Source organism: Saccopteryx bilineata, chromosome 4 (genome assembly GCF_036850765.1).
Source record: "Saccopteryx bilineata isolate mSacBil1 chromosome 4, mSacBil1_pri_phased_curated, whole genome shotgun sequence".
Classification (NCBI taxonomy): domain Eukaryota; kingdom Metazoa; phylum Chordata; class Mammalia; order Chiroptera; family Emballonuridae; genus Saccopteryx; species Saccopteryx bilineata.
The window spans coordinates 283,170,849-283,184,559 of NC_089493.1; the positions used below are offsets into that span (position 1 = coordinate 283,170,849).

The window sequence follows — 13,711 nt, forward strand, 5'->3', positions numbered from 1 at the left end:
GATTCATATAATAGAGGACAAATGCAAACACAAAACTCAGTACAATGGGAATGTAAACTGCATTTGCTGGACACCTGCTTTCCCAGTCCAAGTTGCTGTATCATATTTCCCATGATGAAAATGATCTGCAATACTCATTACTTCCTTATGGAATGATGTATGTACATTTTGTCCTCCACTTTTCCGAAAGACAAAAACTGGGAAAGGTAGTCTTTGCAACTGAATGTTTCCATTTCATGACCACTGACAAGACCCTGGATTGCTTCAAAAAAGGTTTCTAATTTTATCATAAGCATAAATGTTCATAAAACCTAGGTAGCTCAAACTTCCACATGCATAAGAGAAATTCAAGCCCTGGTTTGGATAGGGTAGGTCAGGGCTTTCTTCATGTTTTCTTTTCTTTTATTTCTTCTTTTCCTTTTCTTTTCTTTTTTTTTTTTTTTGGCATTTATCTGTTCATGTATTTTTAAAGGAATTCTACTGAATTGCGATGTTTATTTTCTAAAAGCCTTACAAATCTTTAAGGGAAGTATGTGTCCTAAAATGAAGACTTCACCTTATACCAAAACAATCCTGCTGGACAGAATATTTAAAGTATTCTTCTAATTTTCTAAATATTCTGTTTCTCTCCCCTCAAACGCCTACTCAGAAGTCTGTTAGTTTTCAGTTCTCATCTCTATAGGGGAAAAAAATGTAACCACACAAAAATGAAACATGACATAATTGAGAGAACACAGTGCAATAAAAAGAAAAAAAAACACAGGGCTTTTCTCTGCAGATATTTTGAAAGATTACATGAAGTTTCCCAATACATTATTTGATTATATCATTTCCCCCTTCTAATTAGGACAAAGAAAAACAAACAAACTGAGGCTAGCATCAGCTTTCTGTGGCTTACTGGACAGAAAAAGTTTCCGAGATCCAGAGTCTTTATTCAGAAAATATAGAATATCCTCACTCATTTTCAAAAGAAAAAAAGAATCCACCGAATTCTTTCTTTCCGTGAATAACTGAATTTCCTTAAAGCCTCAAAGGTCTCATTGTTTGAAGCACGCAGGAGGCTCCTGCCCAGCCACCAGTGGGGAAGGGTGGAGACGCCCATGCGCATTCACCACCTCCCCTGTCTGTCGTTTTTTTGACGACTGGGAAGGGGGGGGGGGTCCTAATGCGATCTGCATCTCCTTATGTTAATAAAACGGTGTCAGCCCATTTGCACAGACAGCACCATAAAGCATGCTTTGTCCAAATGGGAATCGGGGAGAGCCATGATGCCACCATGAAGCAAACCAATCAACCCTGAAACACCTAAGACAGATCACATCCCTTCCTTCATTCATTCCTTACAGAGAGGCAGTGGAAATGTCCCTAGGTGAATCTGATTACACACACACACGCACACGCACACGCACGCGCACGCGCACACGCACACGCACACGCGCACGCACGCATCCAGGATCTCAGAAGCTCAGGAAGGTGGTAAAGCACTAAATTCTTCTGATTTATGGAGCAGCCTGCACTGCATTGAGCAGAATGGCATGGCAGTCGGGGACCCCGCTCCCAGAAATTCCTTTATGAACACAACCAGGGCCCTGCAAGTGAACAAAAGCAGTGGTGCAGGGTGTATAAATCATTAATACGGTGCCGGGCAGTGACTGCATTTCCTGTGTTAGTTGGAGAGCCCCTCAGCACCACAGGGATTTGGGGATTGGAATTGGCTGCAGAGAAATGCACTCCATCACCCTGGGAGCGGATACGCTTCCCATCAGCCTCGCTCTCACTCTCCTCCCCGCCCTCCCCAAGTCTGACAGCCTTACTGTGTGTTGTAATTTATTCAGCAGTAATCATAATGACTTAAAAATAAAATCACGAGAACGCTTCAAAGTTGAAAGCTCTCTCCCCACTGACTCTTTTCCTTTCTGACAAGTTTTGCCTTTGAAAGGAAAGAGAGAGGAGGACTCTAGGTGAGGAGGAGCTGTTTCTCCATACTGATGGGCTGGCAGGGGCCTGGGTGAACTTGCGGAAGCAGCTGCCTGCACTGCCCCGGCTGGGAGCAGGCTCTAGGGGGGCACGATCTGCTGTTCCTTGTCGCCTCTACCTTTCTCACCTGCCTCAGATCATGGTGCATGGGGGGAAAGAAACAGGAAATGATTCTTCTCAACTCCCTAGAGGCCTTTTGTGGGGGATTCAGTGAGGTAATCCATGCGAAAGTGCTTCGGACTGTGCTTGTCACCTAGCACTCTCTAAAAGTTATTGATTATTGCGTTATTCTAATCATTTTATCATCATCATCATCACTGCCGAGGCCGCATGGGGTCTCTGGCTCCATGAGCGATCTTACAAGTGGCATCTCTCTCCTACGGTTCACAGAGCAGACTCGCTTTTGGAATGGAACCTAAAGGAGGCTAAAGAAAATAAAAGAAAGAGAAAAAAAGAAAGAAAAAAAAAGAGAGAGTTCTCAAGAATCCTGAGTCACATGTTCCGAATGGAGACCCCTAGTGGAAAGTTCTGCCATTGCACCACGAAGAAAGAATTTCTCCACTCCCTGTTTTAACCGTTCATTGCAATCATTTAGGGGGGAAAAAGGATCGGGAGGTGGAGAGGGAAGAAGAAAAGAAAAAAAAGCAAAAGAAATCCCATAGCTTCATGCAGATTATTTGGATGAGAGCGTCTGTCAGCCAGTTTAAGTAGAGACAACACACAGGTTCTAAGCCAACTCATTCGCAGGAGGCGTGGCTGCGTTTCCAGAAATTCCAGGAGTGGCCCAGATGAGGAGAGACCGGGAACTAGGAGTCCCACACCTCATCCCTTCGCTCTGGAATAAAGAGGACAAGCGAAAGAGCTGCAGTGGCACCCATGTTCCCTCTCACAGGACAGATCCCTGGCCTGAAAATGCCTGTGTCAGCCAGACCGTCTGTCTCGAAACTGGGGCATTTGCCCAGATGGCAATGCCAAGCGCCTAAGCACCACCAGGCCTCAGAAAAATCTCCCCTGGACTCTCCCAGGTGACAGTCTGCGCTGTGGCAGACACCCGCCGCATTCGAGCTCATGGGAATAAACTTCAGTGTGTGCCCAAGTCCCCCGCATCACAGAATAATGACATTCTGAAGAGAAATAAATGAAGCCCCTGCAGTGTGATTCTGTCAGCTTTTGAAAGTAAATAACTTTGCTACTGACAAGAGCAAGACAATTTTTATTTTCCCTCCTCCTGTCACAGAGCATTAATTGAGATGTGCAGTCACATTACAACCCAACACCGCCAGCAGGACTGACAGTTGACAGGGAGGAGAGGGAAGAAACCCAGAACAGGGAGAAGGGACCCCGGGACCTGGGAGAGCCCTCTGTGCCCCTCGGGCCTCTGTCCTCGGCAGGCCATGGGGCATAGAGCGCATCCGCTCGGGAGACATAAAAAAAAATCACGTTCGGCTTCAATAAACAGATACAACTTTCCTTTAACGTAAGTGTGCGTTCATTCATTCCTTCACTTCATTCATTCCTTCTTGTATTTCTTAACAAAGGTCTACCGACTGCTCACTGTGTCCCAGGCCACTGTTAGGTGCTTCCATCTGCATTGTACAAAGTTCACAAAGAACAGTTATGAAGTGGTTATCCTTAACCCTATTTTCCTGAAAAAGCCATCAAAGCTCCGAATCCAGTTAAAAAAAAAAAAAAAAAAAAAGCCACTTGCTGGATCCAGTTAGGTCAGCGAATTGAACAACCGAGTTGGGATTATGCCTTTAGTTGATGACTTCTGTCCTATATCGGAGTCAAGAGATAGCAATTTGTTTTTGTTAAAGTATGTTTTGGGGTTGGGGGTAGGGTCGAGCTGCCACCAAACTGGTTCCAAAATAATGTAGGTTTCTCACCTGAGTTTTGTAAGATACTTGAGATAAACAGCTGGATACTGCACCATGCAGATCTCGCTGCTCCTTCTGTTTGTGGATGTCAGTACTGCTCCCTGTTGAGGGAAGACTCATCTCGGGGAAGTCTCCCAGCTCTCACTCCGGCAGAGGGCCGCGCCTGACCCATGCCTGGGCTCAACAGCAAGCAGACCCATCGAAGAGAAGAGAGAGAGAGACGTTTGCTGTTGCTTTGGATAAGGGGGATCTAGTCCTCACGGCGAAGCCTGGGCAAACATCAAATGCCCAAAAAGAAAAGTCTCATTAAGACTAACCCTTCTGTGTGTTTACTCATCAGGACTGGGAAATCAGAGGCCCTTAAATCCTACAGCTGCCTGCGTTTAGTTCCTTTGCTGCACTGGGGAGAGAAAAAGTCATTACAGCTCTCTGGGAACACACACTCACCTTCTGAATGCTTTCCACTCTGGCTCCCAGTCCTAATTCTGATTCTGTGTGTGTTTAAACACAACATGAGGAATAGGAGCCAACCCGGGTGGAGGCTGCTCCTCACCTGGGGCCTGGTCCAGTTACTGGAGGCCACAGCGCCCCCTCCCGGCCCCATGGTCTCAAAGCCCCCGCATGCTGTGTAGACCTTCAGTCTATGCTTGTCTTCCTCTGCTGTGCACTCTGCTGATCGGCGAGGGGGTAGACAGGAGATGCCAAGCAGGTAACTGGAGTCTTGCTCTTTGCAGAATGGGTCAGGGGAGGAAGGAATGATCCCATGCCACACACGAAAGGGGTCTCCTAGGAAACAGCCAATGTTTCGCAGTGTGCAGCACTACACTGACGGCTCTCAAGATGGCGGAGGGGTGAATGCTTTAATGGACGCTCCATGAGGACAGAGTCTGCTGTTTACTGGGAAAGTCTGGAAGAGCAGCGGGCACCTCATAGGAGTTCCATAGACATGAAATGAATGAAGGGGCATGTGAACAAATATTTATTTCAATGTATATTGGGACAAATGCTCTCATAGCTGTCATTCTGTGGCTATGTATTTACTTTGGTTTGGGCAAATATACTTTTCAGTTCAAGCTATATGTTGATCCTAAAAACATCAGGTGGATATTGACTGTGGCGATGACAGCATTGGTAGAAATTAGGGATTAGGATGGGGATGCTGGAATGTCTGAAATTGCAGAATCAGTTGGCCCTGCTTCATGGTTTTCAAAGTAATACCTCATGTTTAAGCACTTGATGAGGTCAATATATATATATATATATATATATATATATATATATATATATATCTCAACAGGATTCTTGGTGCTCCACACTAATGTCTTTCTTTCTTTATTTTTTTAAATTTATTCATTTAGGAGAGGAGAGAAAGAGAGAGAAGGAGAAAGGGTGAGTAAGGAGCAGGAAGCATCAATTTCCATATGTGCCTTGACCAGGCAAGCCCAGAAGTTTCAAAACAGGAACCTCAGCATTCCAGGTCAACGCTTTATCCACAGCACCACCACAGGTCAGACCGTGAATGTCTTTCCTAAGGCTTCCACCAAAACCCTCTCTCCACCTCTAACCCCAACCTTATTTCCAAAGGCCCCTTGGTTTCTCCACAGCTCAGGAGTGGCCTTTTCTCATTAATTCAAGAAGCATTCAATTCCATCCTTTTGTGTTTTCAGTATGGCCCCAGAGGATAACGGACTACCACTTGACAAGTGACCCAGTTCCACCTCGGACCTGGACTGGGTCCCTATGCCTCTTGGCCTCATGCACTGTCTTTTACAGAAGAGGCAGGTGCACGCCCCTTCCCCATTCTTAGAACACCTCTCTCAACTTCTCCCATGCCTGATTTTCCCTTTTCCTCAGGTCAGAAAAAGCATTACCTCCTTAGAGACACCCACACCGACTCACCCATCAGCTCATGCTCAACAACCCACTAACCCTTCTTCCCATCACCCCGTCTACTCCCTGTACAGTGCTCTCTCCGAGCTGAAGAGACCTTCTTGAGTCACTTACTTCTGCATCGTCTAATGTTTTTTTTTTTAACTGGAATGCCAGCTCCGTGGTGGCAGGGACCTTTCCTAATTTGATCTGTTGCAATATTTTCAATGCCTGGAAACAATTTTTTTTTTTTTTTTTTTGCATAGCCAAATGAAAGAAGGAATGAATGAGCGCTTCTCCATATAAATCTGTATAAATGGGGGGCAGTCACTGCCTCCCTTGCTTCTAAGGTTCTAGAAAGTCCAAATGTACTCATTCATTCATTCATTCATTCACGCCTTAAATTTTTTTAAAAACAACCTCTATGTATTAGACTTATTCTAGGAATGGTGGGTACAGTTAACAGACAGAATGCAGAAGTCTCTGCCACCATGGTGCTTACAGTCTAGCAGGTCAGAAAAACCGTAGCAAAACTGCTGTATAAACTGTCCCGCGCTTAACAAATCTAAGAAATGCAAATGAGGCCAGGGATCAGAAGTGAGACCCCAGGCAATAGAAAGCCGTCATTTGCTCTTTTTCAGCCAGGACCAATCAACCAGGGCCGCAATGTGCCAGAATCCGCAGTAGCATTAAGATCCTTTTTAACCCCCGACGCTTTCAGTTGCCAGAAAGTTCCAACCACATAAGCTTTTTCCTAAGTCCAACCAGGGGTGGCACCTGGGGTCCTTCGGAAAGCCTATTGTGCCAGTTCCTCTCCTCCGCAGGGGGAGCCTGCGGGTTTCTGCTCATTTCCCCAGCTCACTGGCATTCGGCGCGGTGAGCTATTGTGCCTGAGAGCTGACCTGATCTGACACAGTCCCTCTCAATGGGACGCACGCCACACCATGCAGACAGCCACAGGCCACACTGCTCAGCCCTGCAAACTTCCCTCGAACAGTTCCCAGAAACAGGAAACTTTATTGATGAATGAAACTATCTTTGCTTTTTTTTTTTTTTTTTTTTTTTTTTTGTATTTTTCTGAAGCTGGAAACGGGGAGAGACAGTCAGACAGACTCCCGCATGTGTCCGACCAGGATCCACCCGGCACGCCCACCAGGGGGTGACGCTCTGCCCACCAGGGGGCGATGCTCTGCCCCTCCGGGGTGTCGCTCTGCCGTGACCGGAGCCTCTAGCGCCAGGGGCAGAGGCCACAGAGCCATCCCCAGCGCCCGGGCCATCTTTGCTCCAATGGAGCCTTGGCTGCGGGAGGGGAAGAGAGAGACAGAGAGGAAGGAGAGGGGGAGGGGTGGAGAAGCAGATGGGCGCTTCTCCTGTGTGCCCTGGCTGGAATCGAACCCGGGACTTCTGCACGCCAGGCCGACGCTCTACCACTGAGCCAACCGGCCAGGGCCTATCTTTGCTTTTCTTAATTGAATTAAACAGCACACTAGGGCAGCTCTCCCCGTCCATTAGAGAGGTCTCTGCAGATGGGGCAAAATTATGCCCACACTTTGTCAGCTCTGCGTTCTTCCCAGGATGATACCTCCCTGCCTCCCCTGACACCCTGGGCCCAGACGCCCCAACCCGATTTTATTTACGACGCTGCAATCTCCTTCTCTTCCAGAAGACTATTATTTGCCTGACAAATGACACTGTTTTTACCCGGCTGATACGAATAAACAAGCATTGTGTTTTCCTCTTGGGGCAGAGAGAGCCTGGTTCAATGAATTAGAAAGCCCTCAAAAAGATTGTCTCCCCCTCAGTCCATCCGCAACTGGACAATTACTCAAGGGGGCCCGCTGTAAGGAGAGCCGACGGCACGTGAGCACGAATAACACGGGCTTCCCCCACTCCTGCAGAGGCAGGCGCGGCCAGGTGGATGTTCTGGCATGGGAAGTGCCACGAAATGGCAGGTGGAGCCGCCTCCTGAATAGCGCCGGACATGGTCCGTGGCCTCAGCGATATCTTTAATTAAATACTCTTAACACAGAGGCCACCCGAGTGACCCTGTCATCAATACCCAAGCCCCTTTCCCTTCCATGTATCCGAGAAATGGAAGAAACACAGGCAAACCCCAGCCCATCTGAGACATGGGTCTTTCCTGGCCAAGAAGAGCCCAGCCATCACGCCTTCTGCCCTGACCTGGAAAAGTCAGAGCAACCAGAATGATCAGTTAATTAACCAGTTCATAACACAGGCTCTCTCTAGAAAAAAAAGAGAGGGACTCGTGTTCTATCAGACAGTTCCCCAGGCCTGGGAACGTGCTCATTCTGGCCACTTACATCCCTTAAACAATTCAGACATGAAGATAATCTATTCTAATTCTTTTCTGTGTTATTGACACTATTGACTGCCCCCAATCCACAGCACAATCTAATAAATCAACATGGGATTAAGCCAAGAAGAAAGAAGGTGATAAAATGCCATTTGGTCCCCTATAAATCATCAGACCGAGCAGCACAAGGTAAGTAACTGGAATGTGAATTGAACTTGTCTACGCAGTCATAATTGTTATGGCCTACTGAACGTTTCCCAAATTTATAACCCCGGCGGGTACGTGGGGGCGACCCCCCCCCCCTACAGCCTGCGTGGGGGAGCCCATCTTCCCAATGACTCGGTACTGAGCACTGCTTTCTAATTAAAGACAGAAAAGGGTTGATATGCAGGTTTCAGTTCAATTGCTTTCGATCTGAAGATGTCCACAGTGAGCAATGGCTTCATTTGCCAGGAATTACCCTTTGTACAAACCACTTCACTATTTAAAACAAACCCCATGGATCATCATTAAGTGGGAAAAATTACCAATCTTCAGATATCGACAGTGGTATGGCCCCCTTTTGGAGGTCCCCCCCCCCAACACACACCTCTTTTAATGTGGATTATTTTAAGCATTTGACTTGTTTTTAAATTCAGGCTGATAAAAAGGTCCTGGGTGAAGAGAATCTGACAGATGAGAAGCTTTCTTAGAAAGATACTGGGAGACACTGCAGGGGGTTTAGGAACAGGAAAAAGAAAGTTAATACGTTACTCCTGCTCCTGCAGGGGGGTTGAAGTCAGCGTGGATCATAGCACTGAGGGGCCTGATGAGGTGCGTGCGGACACTGGAAAGCAGGGCCAGTTCGCTGCCCGCAGCCTCGCTGTCACTTCCCATGTGACACACGCGCTCTTTGGTGTGTTCCCTGTGACTCAGAATGTCGATCAAGCACCTTGATTCTTGTTTTGTGTTGTGTTCTGTGTGTATGTGTGTGTGTGTGTGTGTGTGTGTGTGTGATTGTTTTCTAGATTTCTCTATGAGGAAAACAAAACATATTCTCTTTGGGATCTACTGATTGAGAATTTACTCATTCAGAAGTCCCAAATTTGGGATTTATATTCAGAATTTTCCCTCAAAACAATAATGCGTACATGGGTGCCTGCTGCTTGGGAACTGCGAGGAGATTCTGTATCGTGGATAGGTGAGTTTGGATTTCACCTGAGAATATCCACCAGCAAAGAAGATGCAATAAAACCTCTGCAGTGTGTCAAGAACAGAAGGCGAAATGGGACTTCCCTTGGACAGCAGGACTGAAGCCAGCAGCTCCAATGCCCAGCTGTCTCTTTCATCTGAGAAGGATCTACTAGATACACGCTCTAGACTAGAGGGATACATATGTGTGTACACACATACGTGTACGTTTGTGAGTGATGACATCACTGGATTCAGTACCAAGGGGCCGACAGGACTATGCAGCATTATATCACTTTGTAATTCGAAACTGTAGAAACATCTCAACGGTTAAAAGGAAGAAGAAAGAGAAAATAAAAGATTTACAACTCTAGTAAAAATACCTTTCTAGGTTAAAGTTCCTGGGATATAAACAAATGAAATGGATTAAGTCAAATAATTCAAACATTTAAGTGGGGCTGAATAAACAAATTCTTTGTGTCAAAAGGGTTATGTCGTCTTCATGTGGTCATTTGGAGAAGACTCGATGCTGAGGTATCCCAATCGATTTTTAGTCTTTTTTATGAGTTGTCTTAGGAACAAATCCGGGAGGCTTCAGGAAGAAAGGCTGGGTGTCAGGGTGAGTCAAAGAAAGCAGATGATGAAGTAATTTTCCTTAAATATCGGCCGAGAAATAAGTACCTGATGAAACTTCATTCCAGGGAATTATATTTTACTGAAGACTCAGTGGCCCTGATTAGAGTTTGTGATTTCATAAAACAGAACAAAAAAGGCTCCCAAATCAGATAGTGGTGTCTTAGTTATTCTCTTATGTAATTGGTGACCTGAATGACAAACAGCTCTTAAATATGTTGATTTGTAAATAACAATAAAATAAAAGGTTTTCAATAAAGATGTCATTTGTCATCGATGCTGCCTGACTCATGCATTTGATCATCTTACTTTGAGAGTACAGATCATCAAAATTAAATAGAGCTACAATAATAGCTAAAGATTCATAGTAGATAGAAAATATAGGGTCTATGTATAGGTAGCAGGTGTATAGATTATATCAGTAAGTGGTTGGTGGCATTTGAAGTGAGCTATTTCACACACTTAATCAGCCAATGGTCTGGACCAGTAAATAAAAGCAATGACTGAGACTTCTATACAAACTATGATGACAGCCAACGGCCAGAAGAGACGACCCGAAGGTATGGCTCTCGAAACCTGACAGTGCGCCCTCAGAAAGGGTGGGACGTGCAGAGAGAAAATCTGATGCTCAAATAGACAGGCAAAAATAACTGTCTGCTGGTACCACACTTCAGGCATTTAGTGATACTCAGAGCACACACACACACACACATGTGCGTGCGCACGCGCACACACACACACACACACCGCATTCTGACAGTGTGTCACTGCATCAGCTTATCAGCACTTCCACTCAGAGGTTTACATGCTCCTTCAAGAGGGAGGTACGTGCCAGAGCACATTTCAAAACCCACCTCCGTCTATCTTCATATGGGACCACGATGCTGATTTAGTCACTTCTGCATATTTGCTATGGCTGCCAACATTCCTTCTGAGCCTCCCCTTTCCAGAGCAGGAATGTTTCCCCTTCTGGAAGAGACTGCTGGACAGATGCCGAGGACCCCTGCATTTATTCTACATACTTGTCCTTCCCATGGGCGAGAATAACCTCCCACTCAAAGTACCTCTCGTCTTTTCTAAGTTGTGCTAAATGGGCAAACCGATTTAACAATCTAGAAAGAAGAAAGATCGATTTATTTAAAAAAGAATAATGCACAAAGGAACTGTGAGAACACTGAATAGCTATAGCATCCTAGTTGTTAGGTAATGCTGTTCAAATTGATTAACACCATGAAAGAAGTGAATAGAGGAGGCAAAAGATCAACTCATATTAATAATCAGATTAAATTCAACTAAGGCTGGGCATCTATAGAAATATTCATTAAGATACTCTCCTAGTGGGTAACCAATCTTAAACACACACACAGAGAAAGTAAAAGCACAGAAATGGTAGGAGCAGATGAATCATATAATATTAGTTACCAATAAGGCTTTTTGGAAATGTTTCCTGGCACAATTGACTTAAGGGAAATGGAATAAAATAATATGCAAAAGGACAAACCAATTTCTTCCCAAGATATAACAATACAAAAAAAAAAAAGGGCTATTCACAAACAGAATTGCAATAAGAAATATGCTTAAAAATATCTTCTGGAGGCAACCAACTTGATCACAGATTACCCAAATGTTCAAAGCAGAATCTTGACAGTTTGTAAATACATGTATTCCTACAACAGATTGACACTGAGGGTCTTTGGGGAAGGAGGCCCCGTATGAACACTTGTGAACGAAGTTTAGTAGACCACAACCACACACAGTTAACAAATGGTCCTCTTGCAGGGAGTACATCGAAAAACAGATGAAAGACTACAATCATGGTTAACTCTTCATACAACAGGATAGGACAGGTAGAAAGATTCCCATCTGCATGACAGAAATCCTTCTAACCCTGCCAATCATGTCTATAGCCCCTGCCCAGTAAGAGAATGCTGGGCTTGTCATCTGTCACCCCCCCACCCCCACCCACCCACTCAAGGCCATATTGAGCTGTTTCCCAAAACCAGGAACCAACTTGGGCAGCAGCTCTACTACTAGTCAAGAAGGAAAGACAGAGAAAGTCCAAGGGAAACACCCAGAGAAAGAGACACAATGAAAGATTCTGAAATGGACACAGAATGGCAAATAAACACAAAACCCCACAGCAAGACCATTAAGGGAGAGTGAAGGAGGAAAAAAATAAAAATAAAAAAGCCTTTACACATAGCAACAAAGACAGCATCCAAAGCAGCTCGCCTGCACCACAGTTACTACCGGGGAGTTTGGAGGCAGATTCTGAGGCTGACACACTCCAGAAACCCAGAGGCTCTGATTCCAAAAGCAAGCGAATACAGCACCACCCAGACAAACTTAAGACAACAGAAACACTGAGCACACACACACACATACATAGATGGTTTGTTTGTTTGTTTTCACTCCCTGTGAACGCCGCTGAATTAAAACTCCAAGCCCGGGAATGCCTCCACAAAGATCCCAACTCACGGCCTCAGAGGGGGTTAGAGACTCGGATCACCACGGACGCACTAGCCTGAGAAAGACGCGAGGAAGGAGAAGGCAGTTTGCGATTTTCAACTCCAGTTACCCACGCTTGGAAAGCAGGCGTTCAAAGTGTGCCCGGAGGGGCACAAACAGCTGTACGCGGGATATCCGGGGTCCACGGAGCCGGAGGGGTTCCCGATGCAGCGCTCCAGGTCCAGACGCACGAGCCCCCTCCCCAACCCCTCCGAGGTACCAAAGCGCAGCCCAGCGACGCGCGGGGACCGAGTCCCTGAGCCCCGGGGAAGCTGCCAGGGAGGGAAGCCGCGCACCTTACCTGCTGTAAGTACATAAAAGTCAAGGCACACGAGAGCTGGGGACACATGCCCACGTTGGGGAGCGCCACGCAGGTGGCCCCCGTCAGAGGATGCTGCATGTCGTCTCTCTGGCGCCCGCCGAGCACGAGAGGGGACGCTAGCATGCAATCGCCGCGGCTCTTTGCCTGGACGCTACAATTTTTTTTTCCTTTTTTAATTTTGCTGATTATCTAAGTCAAACCCCGGTGGCTGCTCTCTTCTTCTCTCTCTCTCTCTCTCTCTCTCTCTCTCTCGCACCCTCCCCCCGCCGTACCCTGCGTGTCCCTCCTCCCTCCCTGCTTCCCTTCTTCCCTTCGGGTTTGCTAGATCCCAATGTTCATCTGCCTCCAACGAAGACACTTGAGAGGATCAGGAAACTATTTTGCTTCCTTCGTATCTCCCTGTGTGTGTGTGTGTGTGTGTGTGTGTGTGTGTGTGTGTGTTGGGCCTGCTTTCTGGTGTCCCTCAAAGTGGCAGGTGGCCCCCGCCGCCCCACACCCCCCCCCCCCCCCCCCCGCGCAGATGACAAGAACAAGCAAAGGCAACTTCTATGAAAGGTGGAGGGGGTGGCTGCCCTCCTATAGATGCTGAGCGGGGGGGGGGGGGGGGGGGGGGGGCAGAGCTGAGGGAGAGAGAGGGCGAGGGAGGGGGGAAGGAGAGAGGGAGCGAGCGAGGAAGAGAGGAAGAGAGAGAGATTTGACTCACACTGAGGTTCACTCCGTGGGTCCTGATGCTGCGTGCCTCCTCATTTGTCAAATGGGTCCAGGGCAGGGTTGGAATTTTTTTTTTCTTTTTCCCTCCCCTTTGCCTTTTTTTTTTTTTTTAAACGACTCACCAAAATTCAAATTGTGTCTGCTAAAAACCTCCGTGGGGCGGGCGAGGCAGCGAGCGAGCGCCCCACATCGCCGGAGAAGAGCTGGACAATTCAGGCGATGATTGCCTGGCCGTCCGGGACCCAGAGACTTGGATTTGGGTAGCGGGTTCCTTTGCCGGACTCCCTGGCAAATAAACGCCAAAATGGGATTCCCCCTGGTAAAGTGCTG

At 46.7% G+C, this 13,711-nt stretch overlaps 1 protein-coding gene across 10 annotated transcripts in view; it reads right to left on the bottom strand.

Moving 5' to 3' along the window:
- RBFOX1 (RNA binding fox-1 homolog 1) overlaps window positions 1-13,711 on the bottom strand; it is a 1,121,108-nt gene that overhangs the window by 379,572 nt on the left and 727,825 nt on the right. For 8 of the 10 annotated variants that reach the window (XM_066274941.1, XM_066274931.1, XM_066274932.1 and 5 more), the window contains exon 1: window positions 12,650-12,864. The exons of 1 other annotated variant lie outside the window; for it this stretch is intronic. In XM_066274941.1, coding sequence (XP_066131038.1) covers window positions 12,650-12,793 — 144 coding nt within the window. In that variant the 5' untranslated portion in view covers window positions 12,794-12,864. Of the gene's footprint in view, window positions 1-12,649; window positions 12,865-13,503; window positions 13,565-13,711 lie in introns of those variants that run through there. One more of the 10 variants, XM_066274944.1, reaches the window with a different exon arrangement.